Below are 25,860 nucleotides of genomic sequence, written 5' to 3' on the forward strand. Positions count from 1 at the left end.
CAGTGGTTGGGAGTCCGCCTGCCGATGCGGGGGATGCAGGTTCGTGCCCCGGTCCAGGGGGATCCCACGTGCCGCGGAGCTGCTGGGCCCGTGGGCCATGGCCACTGGGCCTGCACGTCCGGAGCCTGTGCTCTGCAACGGGAGGGGCCGCAGCAGTGAGAGGCCCGCGTACCGCAAAAAAAACCCAAAAAACAAAAAAACTGTATTACATATTCAAAAGTTGCTAAGAAAATCTTAATAGTTCTCATCACAAGAAAACAAAATCGTAACTCTGTGGAATGATGGACATTAATTAGACACTGTGATGATTATTTCACAATATACACATATATCAAATAATTATGTTGTACACCTGAAAGAAATATAATGTTATATGTCAATTATATCTCAATAAAAATTGTAAACATGCACTTTTTCTGATGCTTAAATTCTACTTCCAAAATTTATCCCATGAAATAGCCACAAATGTTCAGAAATGCGTATATAAACTATGGAAAGTATGTTTCTTGCAATATCATGTTGATAATGGAAAATTACAAAACAAAATGTCCATTAAAATGAAACTAGTTCATGAATTGTGGCCTATTTGTGTTACAGATGTGATGAAGTTGTTTAAGAAACATATGAGATAGGCTTACACACTTTGACATGGAAAGAACTCCAAGATGAACAATGGTAGAAAAGACCAATATGTATACCATGGTCCCAAATGTACCCACACAAAGAAAGGCGTATGTTTGTGAATACAATGAATAGAAAGTGGGTGTAGAGGTTAGAAATTGTTAACAGTAGACCCAGCTAAAAGTTGTGTTTGCTTGGGACTTTGCATAAATTCAAACAACAGAAGGTGTCACTATCAAAGTATGGTCTGGATGGACTGATAGATATTAATAAGAGGACCAAAATCTCCCTAAACTAAATTTGATAGTTGTCGGGTTTGTGATGAGGGTGGGGAAAAAGGGCATTGTTTATTTTGCTCTCCACTCTTATATTCTTGACTGTTGCCTAATTAAAAAAAAAAAAGTACTGATGTATTAACTGCAAAGAAAGAAAGAAAGAAAGAAGAAAGGCAGGGGTGGGGTAGGATTTTAAAAGACAACTGCATGCTGTGTACTCCATGTACTGGCAGTTATACTCAACATGATTCTATACATCTAGGGCAAGGTTAGCAAATTTATTTTCTGTATAGGACCAGATAACAAATATTTTAGCCTCTGTAGATCCTGTAACATTTACAATATCTAGGATTCAGTAAAAAATTACTACATGGGCAAAGAAGCACAATTAATGTGACTCATAAGCAGGCAATAGAAATAAAATCAGAAATAGCAAAGATGAAAGAAATAGCAGACAAGGACTTTACTACAACTATTATAAATGCACTCAAGGATTAAAAGGAAAAACTGATAACAAGTGAAAAGGAAACTATTAAAAATGGAACTTCTAAAGATGATAAACATTTTAAAATTTTTTCTAAAACTAACTGGATAGGGGGCTTCCCTGGTGGTGCAATGGTTAAGAATTCACCTGCCAATGCAGGGGACATGGGTTCGAGCCCTGGTCCAGGGAGATCCCAGATGCCACGGAGCAACTAGGCCCGTGTGCCACAACTACTGAGCCTGCGCTCTAGAGCCTGCGAGCCACAACTACTGAGCCCGCATGCTGCAACTATCGAAGCCTGCGCGCCTAGAGTCCATGCTCTGAAACAAGAGAAGCCACGATGCTGAGAAGCCTGTGCACTGCAACAAAGAGTAGCCCCTGCTCGCCGCAACTAGAGAAAGCCCGCACGCAGCAATAAAGATCCAATGCAGCCAAAAATAAATAAATAAATAAATAAAACTAGATAGATTTAACAGATTTGACACTGCTGCAGAAAGAGCAATAAACTTGAAGACACAGCAATTGAAACTACCCAAGCTGAAGCAAAAAGAGAAAAAAAAACTGAAAAAAAAGAGGTTTACAGGAACAATGTCTGAATATTTTTCCAGTTTTGGCAAAAACAAAAAACCCCCACAGATCTACCAAGTTCAACAAACACTAAGCAGAATTAACACCAAGGAAATCACACCAAAGCACATCATAATATAATATGAATATCAGTGATAAGGAGAAAAATCTTGAAGACATCAAGGGGGCAAAAAGGACATTACATATAGGAGAACAAGATAAGAAATCCACTGACTCTCATCAGAAACAATGCAACCCCAAAGACCATGGAATAATATCTTTAATATGCTACGGAGAAAAAAACTTGTCACTTTATATAAACACGAAAAATACTGCAAAATGAAGGTGAAATAGACATTTTTAGACAAATAAAAGCTGAGAAAATTTGTCACTAGCACACCTGCACTATAGGAAATGTTAAAGGAATTTCTTTAGACAGAAGTGAAATGATACCCAGTGGAAACTTTGATCTCTACAAAGGAATAAAGGGTTCTGGCACTGAAAAATATGTGGGAAATATAGAAAATTTTGTTTTCTATTTTTAAATTTCTTTAAAAGATAGTTAAAGCAAAAGTAGTAATAATGTATTGTGTGGCTTGTAATATGTACGAAGATAAAATGTGCAATGGAATAGCACAGAAGATATGAAGATAGAAGCCTACTGTTGTAAAGGTCTTGCATTATACATTATTTGAAGGTAGGCTGAGATAAATTAATAATACTTATTTGTAAAAACTATCAGACATAGGAAAAGATGATCGTAGTCAAGGATATACAGTTTAAAGCAATGAGATACCATTTCTCACCTGTTATATTGATAAAAATTACAGAAGATGGATAGCATTCATTGTTAGTGATGATGTGGTATGCTCGTAAGAGTGTGAATTATTACAGTTTGGATAATAATCTTGCATAATATATTAAAGTGAAAAAGCTCAAACCCTTTGATTCAACAAGCCACATGTGAGATTCTACTACACGCTATACATTTGTGTATGTTTATGTTTAAGAATATTTTTCTTTTGGTGAGTATGTTGTATTTTTGTTTGGAGGAAAATAGGACAAAAACTGAAGACCTATAAATAAGAGAAGGGTCAAATAAATCTTAGTGTATACATAGTATGGAATACTTGTAGCTATGGAATAAATGAATTAGATCTATTATGTATGTTGTGGAATGAAGTTTATGCCAAGTGGTAAAGAAAAACAAAAGATAGATAGAATGACTCAATTTTTGTTTAAAGCAGAAAAAAAAACCCCTATACATCTGTAAAGACATGAAGAAAAATGTGGAAAGATTCTCACAAAACTATTACTTTAGGGGCTTCCCTGGTGGCGCAGTGGTTGAGAGTCCGCCTGCCGATGCAGGGGACACGGGTTCGTGCCCCGGTCCGGGAAGATCCCACATGCCACGGAGCGGCTAGGCCCGTGAGCCATGGCCACTGAGCCTGTGCGTCCGGAGCCTGTGCTCTGCAACGGGAGCGGTCACAACAGTGAGAGGCCCGCGTACCGCAAAAAAAACAAAAAAAAAACTATTACTTTGGAGGGAGGGACTAGAAAGAAAGGCCAAATTATTAATTTACCCTATTATTACTCTGTTGTGTTTGACTTGTAGCAAAGGATACTTAATTGAGATTCTGTCTCAGTTTTAACAGAGGTCCTGTAGACTAAAATCAAAAACACTAATACATCACCCAGCAGATAGCAGTGCTTCAGACCAATGACTTCCGGTGTCTCACATTTTTCTCCCTTCCAAAGGGGAGCATTCATTGTTCCTGTTCCACCACTTTACATCATGGGTGAGGGAGTGGGGTACAGGTAATGTGTGTCTGGCGGTTATAGGCAGTGGACCAGAGGAGTCATAGCTCACTAGGCAGCCACTGTTGCTCACTACCCAGAAAGCTTGGCTCTGAGCTGGATACATTGACGGGACAGGATTGGAGGTTATCTCACTACAGAAATCAGAGAGTATTTTTTTTAACATTTTTGTTGGAGTATAATTGCTTTACAATGGTGTGTTAGTTTCTGCTGTATAACAAAGTGAATCAGCTATACATATACATATATCCCCATATCTCCTCCCTCTTGCGTCTCCCTCCCACCCTCCCTACCCCACCCCTCTAGGTGGTCACAAAGCACCGAGCTGATCTCCCTGTGCTATGTGGCTGCTTCCCACTACCTATCTATTTTACATTTGGTAGTGTATATATGTCCATGCCACTCTCTCACTTCGTCCCAGCTTACCCCTCCCCCTCCCTGTGTCCTCAAGTCCATTCCAGAGAGTATTTTTTTATGTATGGAAAGCATGGAGCAAAGAGATATTTGGAGCCTAAAAGACTGATACATAGAAAAGAATGTTAATGCTCACCAAGCATCTATGTTCCAGAGTGCCCTTCATTAGATTTTCATTGAGCAAATCTATAACTAACTAACTAATTAAATAAATAAGAATCTACTGTGTGATTTTATGTAGGAATGTTTGTGAGAAATTTGTCTTTTATGTGAACCACTCTCCTCTTTAGAAGAACCTAAGAACTTTCTCTTGGGCCACCGCAAGTTCTGCTTCTGATGCCCAGGTTACAAGCCATTATATGATGGGATCTGTGAATCCTGTGTGTCATATGTCTCTTAGATTTAGCTGTTGAGAAGAGCCAAGCCAGACTGCGAATCAAACTTATATTGTGCAGGGCCTGTGGCTGTCAGTGTTTTAAATTTGCCTCCTGTCTCATTTTACTATTTAAGCTTTATTTTCATTTAATAAGGCTTCTGGCAACCTAAAAACCTCTTGTAAATGCATTGTTCCTATCTAAGACACGGCATTTTCCATGTGGTTTGTTCATCTATAAACAACATCTGCGCTTGCTGAATGTCAGTTGTGGAAAAGTTACAACTCTGCATTTTAAGAATCTTTGGGGATCACAAATAATCTAAGAATCTTACACTACAATATTTTATATTTTCAACATATGACACTATAAGTATATTTAGGAGTTACATTGGTGTCCTATCAGTGTAACACTTTGGACAGATGAGTAAAATTGATAATTAAGCAAAAACTTTCAGAAATGGAACTTTTGCAAAGTGAAGCAGTAAGAATGAATAATTAATCTTAGATTCTAATCTTCTTATTAAAATAAAAGGTTAAAATGTATGTCAAAACTTCTTACCAAGCTTAAGTGTGCCAGCATTTGTCTGATGCACTAAATCACTATGTTGGCAACCATCTCTTAATATTTATTCTGACAAATGACACTCAGTTGTTCATAGCACAGTATGATTAAGTACTTTCAGGACTTCTGGTATCAACAATGAGCCAAAATAGACATTTAAAGGAATGGAAAAATACCAGAAATGGAAACTGAACCAGTATTTCCTAGAAAAGTCTTTGTCACTGTCAGTGTGGTTATTCACTTAATTGAGCTTTTGATTTGCAAGTGCTATAGCTACACAGATGACCATCTCATATCCAAAGACTTAATCATCCTAACCATCATAGGTTGATAGTTTGGTTTGTATGTTAGGCTCTTGCTTCACCAGCCTTTCTCAACTGTCTAGGGCTTGTTCTCAGAAAATACAGAAGCAAGATTTTTTTTTCTCTAACTAGATAGGCAACCACTGACAACCACCATGTATCTACTAGGGAAACTCCCCAGAGATTCAAAGAAGAGGAGGAAGGAAAGGAAAAGAAAGGAAAAAAGAAAACAGAAAGACCTCTACAGATGGTTAAATTCCATACGGAAGGGTCATTGACATGCTAAGCAAAACTATATATAATTTTCCAACTATTCTTTTTTAACTCTGTTGAAAGTTTGAAGATTCAATATCACTTATAACTTTGGTTGACCAAAGAGAATGAGATCTCTCCAGAGCAAGTCAATTCAACTCAACAAGCATTTGTTGAGCCCCTGTTCTGTGCTGCTCACTGTGCCAAGTGCTGGAGATAAGGGGGCAAACAAGACAGGACTCCTTGCAGTCCTGGAGCTTACAATAACAGGAAGGATGCAGGGAGGATGGGAGAACCCCTGTTATCAATAACTATTAGCACGAGCTTTCCCTCAATATTTAACCCTAAATTGAATGAGCTACTGATGAACTTAGAAGAAAATAATTTCTCTAATAATGCTTATGTAAGATAAGTCATCTTCTGATTTATTTGCATCCAGGGAAAAGAAGAGAATAATGAAGGCTATCATTGTTGCCTGCATCTTATAGTTTTCTCATAATTTGTTTTGCTTGCTTAACTGATTCAAGTCCTTTCTCCAATACCTCTCATCTGTTCCCCTACAGAAAATGGCTCAGATGTACTGGAATACCATCTTGTGTCTGATTTAGCAATTTTATAACATGCTTCAGTTAGAAGTTAACAGACTAGTGGTTTCTAAACATTTTAGATTGTGCATGCCTTAAGAAAAAAGGGACTTGAGAATATAGCCCCAATATATGGTCAGCTTTTTAAAAAATTTACTTAAAAATTTTATATATACATAAATATATATTATAAATATAAATTTCCAACATATATATTGTAAAATGTACACAAAAATAGAAATTAATTTTAAAATGAGAGTAAAATTCATTTTTTGAATAATTTATTAACAAAATAAGAAGCCTTTCTTCTCACTAAAAATTGTAGAAAAATAAGCTAATCTATGAATTATATAAGCTTTTTATTAACATTTGGTTACATAATTTTATTACTCCTGATATTGATTAGTCGTCCTTTCAAACTGAGCAGAAGCTGCTGCATTTTCATATTTTTTAACACCTGGGTTGAAAATTCACTCAATTACTCAACTGAAAGACTGAAAAAGATAGTAAATTGTTTCCAAGTTTTTTAAGCATTTTTTTGTAGGTGACAAAGTTACATATTTTTAGCAAAAAAAAAAAAAATCCCACAATAGTGGTAACGTTTTGAAATATTTGTTTTCAAATGTTCTCTTTATAGCACTTTCTCACCCAGTGTTGAAATGTTATCTTTACTTGAAGGGACAAAAAAGCCTTGTTTTTTATTTTTTTCCAAAAATATCTATTAGGTAACATACTACTAAGAGACACATCATTACAGAAAAGATCAGTGAGTTTAAAATATTTGCCTTCTTCGTAAAAAAAAAAAAAATAATAGCTCAGTTTTAACTAGATTCTTTTAACTTTGTTGCAAATAATTTTCACAGTCACTCACCAGCTCACTAGGCAGTGATGTTAAGATTCTATAACTTAAGGATTTGTTTTTATCAAATTATTCACGTAGATAAATTGCTGAAGTATGTAAACTACATGTCACAGTCTCATAAAAGCAATCCACTGTACTTTGTGATGTCTAAGACGTACATTTTTCATATTTAACATCTTCAAAACTGGGAGGTGTCTCTACATAATGATCAAGGGATCAGTCCAAGAAGAAGATATAACAATTATAAATGTTTATGCACCCAGCATAGGAGCACCTCAATACATAAGGCAAATGCTAACAACCATGAAAGGAGAAACCGACAGTAACACAATAATAGTAGGGGATTTTAACACCCCACTTACACCAATGGACAGACCATCCACAGAAAATAGATACATAAACAAAAGCTTTAAATGACACAGTAGACCAGGTAGATTTAATTGGTATTTATAGAACATTCCACCCAAAAGTGGGAGAATACCCTTTCTTCTCAAGTGTACATAGAACATTCTCCAGGATAGATCACATCTTGCATCACAAATCAAGCCTCAGAAAATTTAAGAAAACTGAAATCGTATCAACCATCTTTTCTGACCATAATGCTATGAGATTGGAAATCAATTACAGGAAAAAAACTGTAAAAGACACAAATACATGGAGGCTAAACAGTGTGCTACTAAATAACCAAGAGATCACTGAAGAAATCAAAGAAGAAAAAAATATATACACAGAAACAAATGACAACAAAAACACGTGACCCAAAACCTATGGGATGCAACAAAAGCAGTTCTAAAGAGGGAAGTTTATAGCAGTTCAATCTCACCTCAAGAAACAAGAAAAATCTCAAATAAACAATCTAACCCTACACTTAAAACAACTAGAGAAAGAAAAACAAAGAAAACCCAAAGTCAGTAGAAGGAAAGAAATCATAAGGATCAGAGCTGAAATAAATGAAATAGAAATGAAGAAAACAATAGCAAAGATCAATAAAACTAAAAGCTGGTTCTTTGAGAAGATAAGCAAAATTGATAAACCCTTAGCCAGACTCATCAAGAAAAAAAAAGGGAGAGGAAGCAAATCAATAAAATTAAAAATGAAAAAGGAGAAATCACAACTGACACCGCAGAAATACAAAGGGTTATAAGAGACTACTACAAACAACTATATGCCAATAAAATGGACAACCACAAAGAAATGGACAAATTCTTGGGAAGATACAATTTTCCAAGACTGAGCCATGAAGAATTAGAAAATATAAACAGACCTATTAAAGTAATGAAATTGAAACTGTAATTAAAAATCTGCCAACAAACAACAGTCCAGGACCAGATGGCTTCACAGGAGAATTCTATCAAACATTTAGAGAAGACCTAACACCAATCCATCTTAAACTCTTCCAAAAAATTGTAGAGGGAGAAACACTTCCAAATTCATTCTATGAAGCCACCATCACCCTGATACCAAAATCAGAAAAAGATATCACAAAAAAAGAAAATTATATAACAATATCACTGATGAACATAGATGCAAAAATCCTCAACAAAATACTAGCAAACAGAATCCAACAGCACATTAAAAGGATCATACACCATGATCAAGTGGAATTTATCGCAGGGATGCAAGGATTCTTCAATATATGCAAATCAATCAATGTGATACACCACATTAACAAATTAAGGAATAAAAACCATATGATCATCTCAATAGATGCAGAAAACGCTTTTGACAAAATTCAACACCCATTTATAATAAAACCCCTCCAGAAAATGGGCATAGAGAGGACCTACCTCAACATAATAAAGGCCATATATGACAAACCAACAGCAAGCATCATACTCAGTGGTGAAAAACTGAAAGCATTGCCACTAAGATCAGGAACAAGACAAGGATGTCCACTCTTGCCACTCTTATTCAACATAGTTTTGGAAGTCCTAGCCATGGCAATCAGAGAAGAAAAAGAAATAGAAGGAATACATATTGGAAAACAAGAAGTAAAACTGTCACTGTTTGCAGATGACATGATACTATACATAGAGAATCCTAAAGATGCAAAATTACTAGAACTAATCAATGAATTTGGTAAGGTTGCAGGATACAAAATTAATGCATAGAAATCTCTGGCATTCCTATACACCAACAACGAAAAATCAGAAAGAGAAATTAAGGAAACACTCCCATTTACCATTGCAACAAAAAGAATGAAATACCTAGGAATAAACCTGCCTAAGGAGGAGAAAGGCTTGTACTCAGAAAACTATAAAACACTGATGAAAGAAATCAAAGATGTCATAAACAGATGGAGAAATACACCATGTTCCTATATTGGAAGAATCAATATTGTGAAAATGACTCTACTACCAAAAGCAATCTACAGATTCAATGCAATCACTTTCAAATTACTAATGGCATTTTTTACAGAACTAGAACAAAAAATCTTAAAATCTGTATGGAGACACAAAAGACCCCGAATAGCCAAAGCAGTCTTGAGGGAAATAAACAGAGCTGGAGGAATCAGACTCCCTGACTTCAAACTATACCACAAAGCTACAGTAATCAAGACAGTATGGTACTGGCACAAAAACAGAAATATAGATCAATGGTACAGGATAGAATGCCCAGAGATAAACCCATGCATATATGGTCACCTAATTTATGACAAAGGAGGCAAGAATATACAACAGAGAAAAGACATTTCTTCAATAAGTGGTTCTGGGAAAACTGGACAGCTACATGTAAAAGAATGAAATTAGAACACTACCTAACACCATACACAAAAATAATCTCCAAATGGATTAAAGACCTAAATGTAAGACTAGACACTATAAAACTCTTAGAGGAAAACACAGGAAAAACACTCTTTGGCATAAACCACAGCAAGATCTGTTTTGACCCACCTCCTAGAGTAACAGAATTAAAAACAAAAATAAACAAATGGGACTTAAAAGCTGTTGCACAACAAAAACCATAAACAAGATGAAAAGAGGATGCTCAAAATGGGAGAAAATATTTGCAAATGAAACAACGGACAGAGGATTAATTTCCAAAGTATACAAACAGCTCATGGAGCTCAATATCAAAAAACAAACAATCCAATTAAAAAATGGGCAGAAAACCTAAATAGACATTTCACCAAGGAAGACATACAGATGGCCAAGAGGCACATGAAAAGAGGCTCAACATCACTAATTATTAGGGAAATGCAAATCAAAACTACAATGAGGCATCACTTCACGCCAGTCAGAATGGCCATTATCAAAAAATCTAGAATCAATAAATGTTGGAAGGGATGTGGTGAAAAGGTAACCCTCCTGCACTGTTGGCAGGAATGTAAATTGATACAACCACTATGGAAAACAGTATGGAGGTTCCTTAAAAAACTAAAAATAGAACTACCATATGACCCAGCAATCCCACTACTGGGTATATACCCTGAGAAAACCACAATTCAAAAAGAGACATGTACCACAATGTTCACTGCAGCACTATTTACAATAGCCAGGATATGGAAGAAGCCTAAGTGTCCATCGACAGATGAATGGATAAAGATGTGGCACATATATACAATGGAATATTACTCAGCCATAAAAAGAAACAAAATTGAGTTATTTGTAGTGAGGTGGATGGACCTGGAGTCTGTCATACAGAGTGAAGTAAGTCATAAAGAGAAAAACAAATACCATTTGCTAACGCATATATATGGAATCTAAAAAAAATTGTACTAATGGACCTAGTTGCAGGGGAGGAATAAAGATTAGACATAGAGAATGGACCTGAGGACATGGGGTGGGAGGGGGAAGCCTTGGCGAAGTGAGAGTAGCATGGACATATATACACTACCAAATGTAAAACAGTTAGCTAGTGGGAAGCAGCAGCATAGCACAGGGAGATCAGCTCCGTGCTCTGAGATGACCGAGAGGGGTGGGATAGGGAGGATGCGAGGGAGGCTCAAGAGGGAGGGGATATGGGGACATACGTATGCATATGGATGATTCACTTTGGTGTACAATAGAAACTAACACAGTATTGTGAAGCAATTATACTCCAATAACGATCTATTAAAAAGAAATTGGGAGGTGTCTTATGCTTACTGCCCAAACGGTATGGTGATGGAGTTGGCTCTGCACATACTAAGCAAGCCTGGATTGGTTTCAGTGGAAGGGAAGAACATCCCAGAGGTAACAGTGGGACATTCTTTTAAGAAATGTGGCTTTATTAATACTCATGTCACTGAAGATGATATTGAGTGAAACAAAAAAGTCATCAGGAATGTTGCAGACTGAACGCGAATGTATCTAAAGAATATTTTAACCAAATTTATTTTGCTTCTATTTTCCTTTTTCTTTTCAAATGAACAAGACTGATAGCAAACACATATGTCTAATAAATCTAAAAGGGATATTTTTTAAAACATAAAAATTTTAGGGGCTTCCCTGGTGGTGCAGTGGTTAAGAAACTGCCTGCCTTCGCAGGGAACACGGGTTTGAGCCCTGGTCCGGGAAGATCCCACATGCCGTGGAGCAACTAAGTCCGTGCGCCACAACTACTGAGTCTGCGCTCTAGAGCCCATGGGCCACAACTACTGAAGCCCACGTGCCACAACCACTGAAGCCCACGTGCCTAGAGCCCATGCTCCTCAACAAGAGAAGCCACCACAATGTGAAGCCCACGCACCGCAACGAAGAGTAGCCCCCTCTCGCGGCCATCAGAGAAAAGCTTCCACGCAGCAACGAAGACCCAACGCAGCCAAAATAAATAAATAAAATAAAATAATAAAATAAAAAGATTTTTTGAAAATAAAAATTTCAATTAAAAATATTCTAAGTGACAAGAAAGCATTATGTCACAAGTTTATAAGACAGTTCTTTTTCTTACTAGTGTATAAAAAAGTACGGGGCTTCCCTGGTGGCGCAGTGGTTGAGAGTCCTCCTGCCGATGCAAGGGACACAGGTTCGTGCCCCAGTCCGGGAAGATCCCACATACCGCGGAGTGGCTGGGCCCGTGAGCCATGGCCGCTGGGCCTGCGCGTGCGGAGCCTGTGCTCCGCAACGGGAGAGGCCAGAACAGTGAGAGGCCCAAGTACCACCAAAAAAAAAGCAAAAAAATAGTACGTCTTAGAGTTGAATTCCTAGCGTCAATAAAATATTGTCATAAGTAAAAGCACCGCTGTCATCCCCTCTGCATTTTGGACAGTTTTCCCTCTTCCCTCAGAATCCCACTTATAACATATGGAACATGGGACCATTTAGAGTCAGGGTCATGCCACCTATTTAATGTGAATTCTTTCTTACTTTTTAGTTACAAACACAAATGAAAGTTCTAGTATTTTCTTCTCACACCCAGTCTTACACACAGCCCGCTTCGGTGACCGCAGCACTAGGGTGTGGTAAGTGCTGGGCAAGCACAGAAGAACGTCTCTGAGGAAAGTTCTCTACAGAGTGTCAACGAAGTGCCGCTTCCCCGTGGCGGTGAAGGGCGAGAACATGATTCGGCCGTGCTTTTCATACCCTGGTGCTTAATTCACCTCACCACCCCGCCTGAGGAGCGAGGCTTTCCTACCCTCCTTGTATAGAAGGGGAACCCGACGTGTGCCGCAGTAATTACCTTGCTCCGGGCGGCACGGGCACGGGCATAGCCCGCCAGGAGCGGAACCGGACCCTGGCCGGCCCGCTTCGACAGCTGACAGTGCAGCCGCTTTCCCTCTGCCGACGACCACGGCCACATCCATCTCCTCGGCCCGGGCGCCGCCCGACGCACGTCCGCGCGCGCCCCTGCGCCGCCGGAGCGCCCACCCCGGGGTCACAGGCGGGGCGCGCACGGGCACCGGAACGCCCGGAGCGCACACTGCCTGCGCCGCACGTGCGTCCCGCAGCACCCGGGCCATCGGCTCCGCGCCGCCCCGCAGCGGGCCCGCGGGCTGGAGACGCGCGGTGAGTGGCCGGGGAATCGGTGGGGCGCGGACGCTTGGGACCCCCGGCTTTCGTGCTTCGCTTCTCCCGGGGAGGGGCATTTGGGGGCGGCCTCTGCTCATCTGGGTCCTCACTGTGGGCTGGACGTTCGCTTGAGAGTGCCGGGTCGCGGTTGGCCAGATGGAGCGGAGGGGCGCTCAGATTGAGTTTCCAAGGCGTTCGCAGAACGGTGGGAACGTGAGGAGGGGAGGGCTGGTGTCTGGAAACGGCAGCGGGTACCCGTCAGGGGCCAGGCCCACGGGCGTGACTCGCGGCTCGGAAGTGGATCTTTTGTGAATAAGATATGGAGGAGTCTTACTTAGTCTTGCATGGGGGTGAATTGTCCCTTTCTCCGCAGCACTTTCCTGGGGCCTCTGTAGACGCAGAGTCCCCACCTGTCTAGTCACTAGCAGAATGCTCTGGGGCGAGCCGCCTGGACAGTCGCTTTTCTCATCTGTGAAATGTCTCTTTAGAGAGGCTCTTTTCACTTGGTTGAGGGGCAGTAAATACAAACATTGGAGGAGATTAAGTATCCCTGCGATTAGATCCAGGTTTTACGAATAGCAATGCAAATGCATACAAAAAGTTTTTTCCTGGTATCTCTAAAGAACAAGGCAAAACTCCGAATGTCTGTTACAATCCCCTACGAGTATATCCTGTGTGGATAAAAGTCTTCGTTGAGCACCTACTATGGACTTGGCCCTTGGGTATCACTGTTATCCTCTATAATTCTTTAGAAACTCAGTGAACTGGTTGTAAGTATTCCCGTTTTACAGATGTGGAAACTTTCACACTTTCACAGAGATAGTGAGTTACAGGTTTTTGGCTCCAGACTCTGTGCTCCTTGCCTTTGCACCTCTGACTCAAAACATTATATCCACCTCCACTTGGGCAAACAAACATTAGATTCTGGTTCCCATTAACAAGGAATGGTACAGTGCCCTGTTTCTCTGTCCAGCATATAACTGAAAGGACCTTAGTGGCTGAGAGCTGATACTCTTTCCCTCCATTTTAATGTGAAATTCTCAATTCATTACTGTCACTTTCTTGGGCACAAAAGGCTCTAAAAGAGTTTGCAGCATTCTTTTATCATGTATCATGTTTCTTGACTGTCATGATGCTTACATAAATTCCCAAATTTTGGCAAGCTTTGAATCTTTCTTACATTAGAATGAGTTCTAGTGTGGAAAAAATTCTAAAGCAAATGTGAGATTTTTATGGGAGAAGAATCCTATAAGTACAGTAGATGTACATCATTTCTCAATTGTGGACTTTTTTTTTTAATTGTACCTGCTTTGTTCTTTGGCCAATTATTTGTCATCTTTGCAATTACACTGACAGCACTGCTCTCAACTTCTGCATGTACATTTGTGCAGGCTAATCTGGAAAGAAACCCAAATCCCAAAGAAGCTTTGTCCAATTTCCTTTGTTCTTGGAACATGGTGGTGTTCTTTGCTAATGGTAACAATGTGTTTTTAAAGTATAAATACGTATTGAACATCTGTTATGTTCAAGACATTGTGCTGGTCATTGTAATATAAAGAAACGTAAGTCTCAGTTCCTGTCCTCAAAAAAGTTAAAACTGTTTAGGAAGACAATAATTATGTGAACACTTAGTATGTCATAAATTATAAGTGGCATGAAGTCACCTTTTATGAAGGAGGTATGGGATCTAGTTTTAATCAAATTAATTCTTCAGTGATGAGCCAGATGAATGGGCCAAGAGAGAGGTCAAAAAGCAAGGCTGTCTAGCTTAATTCTAACAATGTCCTTGATAAGTAAATGATATTATCTTTTTTCTTAAAATAATAATAATGGATGATAGTATTTATTGAGCTCTTTCTATATACCAGGCACTTTGCTAAGAGCTTCTCATTTAACTCCCACAATAATCCCGTCAGTTTGGTGCTATCTTTATTTTTATTTTACAATTGAGGAAACTCAAGCATGGAAGGTAGTTCTAATTTAGCTAATTCTGAATTTACTTCTGGTTTTTCTGTATTAGCGTGATCAACTTGCAGATCTCTCCACCTGCAGAATAGAGATACCAATAGTTACTTTATTTAGTAGAAGACCAAATGTTAACAACTCAGTCACATGCTCTGCATTGTGATAAATTGCTAAGTAAATGCCTATAAAAGATTATTAAGATTAGAATCTTAATTTACATCCCTTTTGCAGTAAAAGGAAAATATTAAGTAAAACAGGCAGAGGTGCTGAGATATGGGATTATTAGTGTCGAGATTTCGGTTGAATTTTTAGTTTATAGAAGAAACCTTGAGGAATATTGTAGCATGGTGATCATTAGTCTTTGCCCCCTACACCCAGGGTGCCTCCAATTATATTAGGATAGTTGTGAAATTCCGAGAAGACTCTTAAAACAAAGTAATTGTAATGTGCTTTAATATTTTTAATGCCTTATAGCACTAAGAAAAGACTCAGGGGTTGAAGCTACAAAACTTGCCAGGATTTTACAAGACTCAAGGATAAACCTGCCACTCCCATGCCATTGTCCACGAATAGAGACTTCAAGGTTAAATGTGTCAAAGGAGAGACCTTTCCAATAAACTAAGGAAGAAAAGTTAGTGAAAGAGATCTAATTTTCTCAATAAATGTGGATTGCCATTTTTCAGAGTTACTTGTGATGATGTTACTATGATGACACAGGTAGAAGTGGAGAAACCAGGATGACACCTGGCCCCAGGATGATCCTCTGGCCCTAAATACCAGGCTCTTTCCGGTATATCATCCTTTTCAGTAAGAGATGGCTTATTTTTTATTTTTTTATTTTTTTTGCGGTACGCGGGCCTCTCACTGTTGTGGCCTCTCCCGTTGCGGAGCACAGGCTCTGGACGCGCAGGCTCAGTGGCCATGGCTCACGGGCCCAGCTGCTCCGCGGCATGTGGGATCTTCCCAGACCGGGGCACGAACCCGTGTCCCGTGCATCGGCAGGCGGACTCTCAACCACTGCGCCACCAGGGAAGCCCAAGAGATGGCTTATTTTATTTATAGCTATTGAAAGATGCAGAGAGTGAAATTAGAGAAGATTGGATTGTTGAAACTTAATTGAACAAGTGCCATGAAAATTGTAGCCTTGTGAAGCTAATCGAAGAAAGAAAAAACATAGCAAATAACACCAACTGATCTGAAAGTACCTTGTTTCTTCAAGACTCCATCCACCTCTTACTTCTTCTTTCTTTATTTCCTGTTTATTGCTCTATTGTAGGAATGCTTGTTCAATTTATAAGACAGTTCACAGTACACATGATTCTGGGGTTGGGGCCTGATAAGATTCCCTAATGCATTTTAAATGTAATTTGTTTACACACAACATTTCAGGAGCCAGTATATTCTGTCCAGGGTGATATATCTGAATTGGAAATAGAGACGAATAGGTCTGACAGAACATTCCAGAAAAACAGGAAAGAAGGGAAAAAAGCATAAGGGGATCTTTGTTAAGAAAAATTATAAAGAGGTCATAAAGCGGGAAAGGAGAAAACACCCTAAAATTTAAAAAAAGAGAGAGAGAGGGACCCAAACTTCAGAAGTCTCCTGAATTCAAGCAAGAGAAGAAAGTTCCTGTAAATGGGTAAAATTAGGACTACAAATGCTAACCAGTGAGATGAGAGAAGGTTCAAGAGAGCCTCAGCAGCTGCATAAGAAAGGAAAACAGGTGTGCGTCCAATTCGGCTCATGTAATGGGGGTTGGAACTGTTGGCTAGAGAGAAGAAAAAGCAGAAGGGGTTGATGTGGTTACTTTCCTTCCCCTTTAAGCCATCTGACATGACATTATGAAGGGGGTGATTTGATGATCTGAGGCTGGCAGGCCAGGGTTTGTCCGTGTTATGGCTTGTTCGATTTTTCAACAAATGGTAGACTCAGAAGCAAAAAGGAGATGATGCTTTGGTCAGGAAACTCTTCTTTTTCATGACATAGCCCATGGAAAGGTATGGGGAAGAGAAGTTGGCTCCAGTGGCTGAGTTGCAAGTTAGCTACTTGGTGGACCTGATTTTCCTCTTCCATCCTCAGAGTGGAATAGATCATTAGAGATGGTTACATATTGTATGTACACTGGGTTTTATTGTTTGATCTTCTTTTGAGGGAGGTGGGTGATTCAACCTTCTGAAAACTAAAGCATTAGTCATTGTAAGTGCTTTACTAGATGGGTATCATAAAGATTGTATGTAATGTACATCAAACATAATAAAAGATCAACAAACTGTAGCATTAGTATTAAGGGCAGTGTTAATATTAGCGGTATTTCTAGTTTTATGCTGCTATAGTTGCAACTGATCAGAAGCAATCTCACCTGCTAGAAGTAATCTTGGATTGGAAATTGGGACACCTCCGTTCTGATCTGGATTCTGCTATTAATGTGACCTTTGGACCTTTGGCAAGTCCCTTGTTTTCTCTAGGGCTCAGTTTATCTGTATATAAAATGAGGAATGTAGGGCTTCCCTGGTGGCGCAGTGGTTGGGAGTCCACCTGCCGACGCAGGGGACAGGGGTTCGTGCCCCGGTCCGGGAAGATCCCACATGCCGCGGAGCGGCTGGGCCCGTGAGCCATGGCCGCTGAGTCTGCGCGTCCGGAGCCTGTGCTCCGCCGCAACGGGAGGGGCCGCAGCAGTGAGAGGCCCGCGTACCGCAAAAAAAAAAAAAAAAAAAAAAATGAGGAATGTAGAATACATTCCAAAGTGTTGTCTCTGTACTGATCTGCCACCAGTAAGATATGTCTGTCAGTAGCTTTGCTGGCAGAAGAGAATGATTTTGTACCCTGCCTCATTGCGTCACCTGGGTAATTAACGGCATGGATTTATAAGGCAGACAGCCTTAATGCACATTCAGAACACTCACTTGGTTGTTCTCTGGTGGCCCAGACTCAAATGTCAGCTTTTGGGAGGGGAAAGGAGCAGTAGGACATGGTAATTATTGGCTAACCTTTGAGGTTCCTTCCTCCTCTGAGTTATTAAATTCTTTGATAGCCAGGGCTAAGACTGCCTAACATATGACCTTTTACCTAGTCTAACAAAACATACAATTCCAATACGTTGAAAGTCGTAAACGATTTAGAAAAGAGATACAAAAGCTGGACCCAGAAGGGAAAATGGGAGCTAGCCTCAGTGGAGTGCCTACCCTGTGCTAGGTATTCTCATGGGTCCATGACACTGGCATATTCATCCTCCTAGTAACTTTGTCTAGGTAGGTATTCCTGAACTCATTGCATGAATGAGGAAATGGCCCCCTGACAGTTAACAGCACACAGTAGAACTGAGATTCACTAGCCTTTTTCTTTTCCACAATACCATGCTGCCCCTTGAGCTTACTATGGTGCTACAGAAGAAAAGTGATGTGGAAGTAGGAAGAGTTCTAGCCTACATGAAATTACCACCTGTGGTAAGGGTTTTTCCTAGCCTAGTCAAATATGATTTTAGCTCTTTATTTTGTGCTTCTTGGAGCAGTGGGGAAAGAGAGGCTCACTGAGGGGGAATTGTCTCTGCCCTCCTGCCAGTTGCTTTATTTCTGGCTGGTCCCCGCCCCCCTCATTGAGATGTTGTTTTCACTGTCTGGAAATTGTCACCACTTGAGTGATGAGTCAGTGACATAGCACACTTTTTGATTTTCTGATTCAAGACAGAGTTGTAGTTTTAATATTGACCCTCCAGGCAGGCTGTATGAAGGATGTTTACAGTTGATAGGAGGTTTCATTTTATTGGAAGATACCTCATTTACTTGAAGGTCTTTGGGGTTCTGAGTTTCTTATAAATGAAGCAGCTATTTTATCTGGTCATTCAGAGGAAATGAGCATGTTTGTGTTTGAATCAATGTACTATATAAACTCAAATTTATCCTCTATTTTGCCTATTTCATATATAGGTGTGTGTATATATCTATCATATATGTACATATTTCAGATATATACATTTTTAAAATTCTTATAATAACCAAGTAATGTTTTACTGTTGAATATTTGGAGAATGTTATTGCTTTATAAGTTGCAAGGCACATTGAAAGGTACCCTGTAGATACCCTTTGCAGTTAAGAAGCAGAAACCTATTTAATCCCTATATATCTGTTCATTCAGTTATCTTCTAATTCAATCCATAATTTCCTTTATGCCAGAATATTCCAAGGCTTAATGAAAACTAACGAATTTTAAACTAAACTAAGGTAGCTACAATAAAAAAAGACTTATTAATGATGTCGAACACCATGTAGCAGAATAAGATTTAATGTACTTTTAATGTATTGTAGTTATATTAAACTAAACCAGAAGTAAAAAACAGAAAAACCATTTAAATTTCATTCAGTTCAGCACATGCCTTTTATGTGCCACGGATTGTGGCCTCTGCCCATGAGGAACTTGCAAGCTAATGGAGGAGACAAGCCGATACCAGAAGAAATTAGTCCTATTTAATACAACAGGTGCTAAGATAGGAGGATGCCAGGATGCTATGAAGATACTAGTAGGAGGCTTCAGTCTACCTGAAGACATCAATAAGGCTAAGATCTGGCTACTTCTTTCCATCTCTGCTGCTATCACTGTGGTCCACATCACCATCACTTCCTACCTGGGCCTCCCCAGGTGCTTCCTAACTGGTCTGCTTGCTTCTACTCCAGCCTCCATACACAGAGCCAAGACTAGTTTTTCTGTTTGTTTGCTTTTGTATTTGTGTGTGTGTTTAATGTAATTCATATCTTGTGATACCCTAGTTAAAACCCAGCTAAATAAATAAATAAACCCTCTAATGATATACCAATGGTTTCCCATAGATTGGAGAGTAAAATCCAGGCTCTCTTCCATGGCAAACAAGCCCATGGTACATCTGGCTCCTACCTTCTTCTCAAATTTCATTTCATACCATTCTCCCCAGAGTCACTTTCCCCAGCTACCCTGACCTTATTTCTATGCCTCAACCACAGCAAGCTTGTTCCTTTGCCTCCAGGCTTTGCACTCAACCTTTATTCTGTCAGGAAGTCTTTTTGAGTCTTTGTCTGGCCTGTGCCAATCTCAGCTCAAGTTTCACCTCCTAGAAACACCTTCATTGACTGGCTTCTCTCCTCCTCGGGTTCTCTCTCCCCTTAGCCTCTCTTATTCTTTCGTCATTATCTGAAGGTATTTGTTTGTTATTTATTTGTCTTTTGTCTACCTTCTCCAGAATGTTGGTTCCATGAGACCTAAAACCTTGTCTGTCTTTTTCTCCACTCTCTCCCAAGTCCTTGGCACATAGCAATGGCTAAATATATATTTGTTGAATAAATGACTGAATAGAAGGTGCCTGAGCTGAGTTGGGATGGATGAGTAAGACTTAGCCAATCTGGGGCTTCCCTGGTGGTGCAGTGGTTAAGAATCCGCCTGCCAGTGCAGGGGACATGGGTTCAAGCCCTGGTCCGGGAAGATCCCACATGCCGCGGAGCAACTAAGCCCGTGCGCCACAACTACTGAGCCTGCGCTCTAGAGCCTGCGCTCCTAGAGCCCGTGCTCTGCAACAAGAGAAGCCACCGCAGTGAGAAGCCTGTGCACCGCAGCAAAGAGTTGTCCCTGCTCGCCTCAACTAGCGAAAAGCCCGGATACAGCAACAAAGACCCAACACAGCCAAAAATAAATTAAATAAATTAAAAAAAAATACCATTCACTAAAAAAAAAAGACTTAGCCAGTCTAAGAACAGTGGAAATGTAAGAGAATAGCATGAACAAAGACACAGAAGCATGTATTGGCATGGGATGTGCAGCTCAGTGTTACTGGACAACAGTGTCAACAGTGGTGGATGTGGCTGGTAATGAAGACAGGAATTAGCTCACAGAAGCCATTGTGTGCCATGACTTGGGCCTTCATGATTTAGAGAGAGCAAAACTGTTGGATTTCAATTTAGATCAGTGTTTCTCAAACATTTTAAACCAAGACCCAGAGAATACATTTTACAGTATCTGTGAGCTGAGGGTCATCTCCAGATTTCAGAGGCACCACCTTCCTTGGCCCATAACCCCCTCCCTCCATCTTCAAAGGCAGCTGCACAGTCCTCGCTCTACAGCTGTCTGACCGACCCTTCTGCCTCCCTCACCCACTTTTAGGGACTCGCATAATTAGATCGGGCCCATCTGGGTGTCCAGGATAACCTCCTCCCCTCAAGGTCCCTAACTTTAGTCACATCTCCAAAGTCCCTTTGTCGTGCAACATAATATATTCACAGGTCTGGGGATTAGGGCATGGACATCTTTGGTGGGCCATTATGCTGCCTACCACAGGGACGTTTATAGGGAATTGTCTATAGCCCCTCCATTCCCTTCTCTCGTTCAATAAAGACATATTGAGGACTCTTTCCCAATGCCAAGTGCTCGCATACGGCAGTGAGCAAGACAGTCAGAGTTCCTGCTCTCATGGTGGCTTAAACTCTAGCACAAAGACAGATGACAAATAAGACAATCAAATAAACAAGATAGTTACAGATTGTATCATGAAGTAAATAAGGTGATGAGTAGAAAGGAGATGGCCAAGACCACTTTGGCTGAGTGGTCAGGGAGGGGCTCTCTGAGGAAGTGACGCATGATCTGAGGTCTGAGAGATGTAAGCCAGTCAGCCACTAAGAAGAGCCAGGGGAAGAGGATTCTAGCAGAGGAAATGAAAAGCGCAGAGTCCCCGGAGCAGCAAAGGGCATGTCTTGTTCAAGGAACAGTCTGAAGGCCAGTGTGAATGAAGCAGAGCTGGCAAGGCAAAAACGTAGAGCAAATGATGGTGGCAAGATAGGAGACATGAAGCCATGCAGTGGCTGAGAGACTCATGTATGGTAAGGACTTGGGATTTTTTTTCTAACAGCAATGGGGACCTGTTGATGTTTTTTTGTTTGTTTTTTTTTTTTTGCGGTACGCGGGCCTCTCGCTGTTGTGGCCTCTCCCGTTGCAGAGCACAGGCTCCGGACGCGCAGGCTCAGCAGCCATGGCTCACGGTCCCAGCCGCTCCGCGGCATGTGGGATCTTCCCGGACCGGGGCACGAACCCGTGTCCCCTGCATCAGCAGGCGGACTCTCAACCACTGCACCACCAGGGAAGCCCTGTTGACGGGTTTTAAATAGAGGTGATATGAAGCAGGTAACATAATCTGATGTATGTTTTTAAAAGGTAGTCAGCTATGTGAAAATGACTTAGAAAGGGGCAAAGATGGATGGAGAGGCACATTAAGGAGCTACTGTAGTCATCTAGGGGAGAGAGGACAGTGGTTTGGACTGGGGTGAGGATGGTAGAAATGGAGAGAAGTGGACTGATCTGTGATGTATTCAGGAGATAAAATTGACAGGACTTAGTGATGGTTTGGCTGTGGGGCATGAGAGAGAGGGTGGAATCGAGGATGACGTCTAGGTTTTTGAGCAATTCAGGGGATAAAAATATTATTCACGGAGGTAGAAAAGGCTGGAGGAAGAACCAGTTTGGAGAAGGGAGACCAAAAATTCAATTTGAATATGTTAATATTGAGCAGTCTCTTAGATGTCCAAGAAGTGATGCCAAGGAGACATACGTATGAGACTAGAGCTCAGAGCAATGTCTGAGTTGAAGATAAGCATCGGAGAGTCTTTAGCATACAGATGGTATCTAGAGCCAGGTGACCAGAGGAAATCCCTCGGGAGAGACTAGAAATAGAGACAAAAATGTCTTGAGTACACTGAGGTCCTCCAAGACTTAACAGTCAGGAGGAGGAGGAAGAGCCACCAGCAAAGACTATTGAAAAGATGCTGATATTATCTGGGGGCTACCCTGAGTGATGATTGGGTTAGAGGCAGAGGAGTCAAAAGAGCAGGTGGGGCTTCCCTGGTGGCGCAGTGGCTGAGAGTCCGCCTGCCGATGCAGGGGACGCAGGTTCGTGCCCTGGTCCAGGAAGATCCCACATGCCGCGGAGTGGCTGGGCCCGTGAGCCATGGCCGCTGAGCCTGCGTGTCTGGAGCCTGTGCTCCGCAACGGGGGAGGCCACAACAGTGAGAGGCCTGTGTACCGCAAAAAAGGAAAGAACAAGTGGACACTTTCTAGAAGCCCACTAGGGCAGGACTGTTGTATCTCTAGCACTTAACACGGTGCCTGGCAGATGAAAGGTAGCCATCACTGTTGAATGAATAAGTTAATTTTTCTGAGGCTCTCCAGTACGTTCTGGCCCATTTCTAGGTATGGGAATGTGAGGTGAACATTTGCATTGGCTGGTTGCCAGTGGCCCAACATCACACAGCTTTTCAGCCTGCTTCGTGAATTTCTGGCCCACCTTTAATAGAATTTAGGGATTTGCTAAAGCCATTCCTTAAGTTTAAACTTGGAAACAAACAGAAATCACCAGCTTGCGTTTTCCAAATCATTCAAGGTAAAAATACTCAGTAAAATAAATAAATAATGAATTAACAAGCAAACAAACAAAATTGAACTTCTATAGAAAAACCCAAACAGCCCCCTAAGAACCCTTGGAATTCTTTTCTTACTGCCAAAGAGATCAATCTTTTACTAAATTCTTGGTGGGGGGGGGGGGCCGGGGTGTGTGTGGTTATGAGCCACTTTTTTTATATTATTATTATTATTTGTGTGTGTGTGTGTGTGTGTGTGTGTGTGTGTGTGTGGTACGTGGGCCTCTCACCGCTGTGGCCTCTCCCGTTGCGGAGCACAGGCTCCGGATGCGCAGGCTCAGCGGCCATGGCTTACGGGCCTATGAGCCACTTTTTAATCTCCTGTTACTTCCAGAAGCACATAACTAGATCAGAAATTCTCACTACTGGAGCTTCCCTGGTGGTCCAGTGGCTAAGACTTCACCTTCCAAAGTAGGGGGTGTGGGTTCCATCTCTGGTCAGGGAGCTAAGATCCCACATGCCTTGCGGCCAAAACACCAAAACATAAAACAGAAGCAATATTGTAACAAATTCAGTAAAAGACTTTAAATTTTAAAAATTAAAAAAAAAGAAAGAAATTCTCACTACTCTTGGAATTTAATACTACTGCGTTTGACTATGATGATGCAGCCCTGTTTGGAAGAAAAAAGTTTTGTGTGAGACTGAAGCTCAGAAGGTTAAGTAACTTGCCCAATAGTCTCAAAAGTATTTAAACCAGTTCTAAAGGACTCCAAAGGCCAGATCTCTTCCCCCACCCTTTGCTGACCCCAAGAAGCTTAAAGGACATGGGGGTTAGAGGTGGCTAAGATTTTCAGTTTACTAGTTTTAAAGGTAAACTTCATTAAAAAAAAAAAAAATCTTAACAACGTGAAGAAAATTAAAGGGGCATTTTAAGCCCTCTGAATAGTATTGGTTCTGGTATTTTGTGAATGTATTTAACATGAATGAATTTGTGTTCTTTTACAAGGAAAAATACAGAGGTGTATTCCAGAGTTGACTGTCCATGGTACATACAGTTAACGGGTGCCCATTGGCACTTATTTTTATCATCGTGTGGCTGTTAGTTAAAGCAAAAATAGGTAAGATATTTCTGTAATCTAATCTGTGGAGGGATTTTTGGTTTAAATTCTCAGTTATAGATGAAATATGCATTTGTGGTAAATGTTCTGGTAGTTGGTCTTTTGTAGTCAATCTTCTGTCAAGTTTAAGTGGATAAGTCTGGTTCTATGTCTGTTACTAATATGTATTTTATTTCATTAATACTAATGATTAAGAGTCCAATGATATCTTTTCCTCTTAACAAAATGACTAGGTATCAAGCTAGGCATCATGAATGAATGTTTTACATTATAGTGCATTTTAACAGAGGGTATTCATGGATGGTTCAGCTCTGCTAAAAAAATAATGGCTGGCATTTTCTTTGCTGTTTTTATTGGCATCTTATTTTTTACTTTCTGGCCCCTTAGGATCAAAGAAACAGAAAACAAAAATATAAGTAAGATTAGAGAGAGAAAGAGACTTAGTTCTGAAAATAAAAATGGAAACTTTTCAGAATTCAGTATTTCCTTTATTTGATTTGAATAACTTTTTTACCAATTTGTTTATGGTAGTTGATCCAAGCAATCTGATAATTACCAAAAAAGGCTTTCAGTGGAGGCTTTATATCACATCTAAAAATTCAAGGTGAGTCTATAACCTTGAAAACAACCTTCTGAGGGTTTTTTTCTTTTTTTCATCAGCAGTAGTGAGTACTACCCAAAACTGCTAATTTCTGATTAGTTGTCGTATCTACATATACAAAACCTCCTGGAGAGTAAGAATGACCTCTCTTTAAGAGTTTATTGTGGGACCTGGCATATAGAAAATAATACGGAGAACTCTTTTTAAAAGAAGAATACATTAATGTGATTTCGTATTAGCTGTATTGGGCAATGGTTCATCCTACCTAGGGTCTTACATCTTGAAGGAATACCATGGTAAGACTTGATTTCCATCCTTGATGCAAACTACACATACAGAGCCCCTAAATATTTTCTCTTTGTTATAAAATAATAGATTACACATACTTTAGACCTCTAATATAGCAAGAGAGGGAATTATTCCCAAATCTTCCCTTTAACATTTGTAATAGCCTTTTAAACATTTCTAATAGCTTGTTCATCATTTTGGTATGAGTATTGAAGTAAGTGTTATAAATCATAAGTGGGGATGGAAACAAATGTGATTTATTCTGGGAAGTGATTTTTAGTAGTCTGGTGAATAATTTGCATATAAGAGAGATTGGTTTTTCCTAGAACTGTGCTCCTGAATGTTCTTCCAACCCTATTTTCTCACCACTTTCCTATTTATAGTTCTGGTTATAGTATTACTGTTTTGAGAAGGATGTACATTTTAATTCAAATACAGTTAGCCTTCGATATGTTTGCCTTCTCTCCTCATTGTGCTT

General features: G+C 40.2%; 1 protein-coding gene across 1 annotated transcript in view; it reads left to right on the plus strand.

Annotated features, from left to right (window-relative positions):
• Nucleotides 1-21,704: 21,704 nt before the first annotated feature.
• The window catches only part of IL12RB2 (interleukin 12 receptor subunit beta 2), a 72,972-nt gene continuing 68,816 nt past the window's right edge, over nucleotides 21,705-25,860 (plus strand). Inside the window, exons 1-2 of the mRNA XM_060023635.1 lie at nucleotides 21,705-21,845; nucleotides 24,382-24,493. Coding sequence (XP_059879618.1) covers nucleotides 24,418-24,493 — 76 coding nt within the window. The 5' untranslated portion in view covers nucleotides 21,705-21,845; nucleotides 24,382-24,417. The remainder of the gene's footprint in view (nucleotides 21,846-24,381; nucleotides 24,494-25,860) is intronic.

This window comes from Delphinus delphis, chromosome 1 (genome assembly GCF_949987515.2).
Source record: "Delphinus delphis chromosome 1, mDelDel1.2, whole genome shotgun sequence".
In the NCBI taxonomy this organism is placed as follows: domain Eukaryota; kingdom Metazoa; phylum Chordata; class Mammalia; order Artiodactyla; family Delphinidae; genus Delphinus; species Delphinus delphis.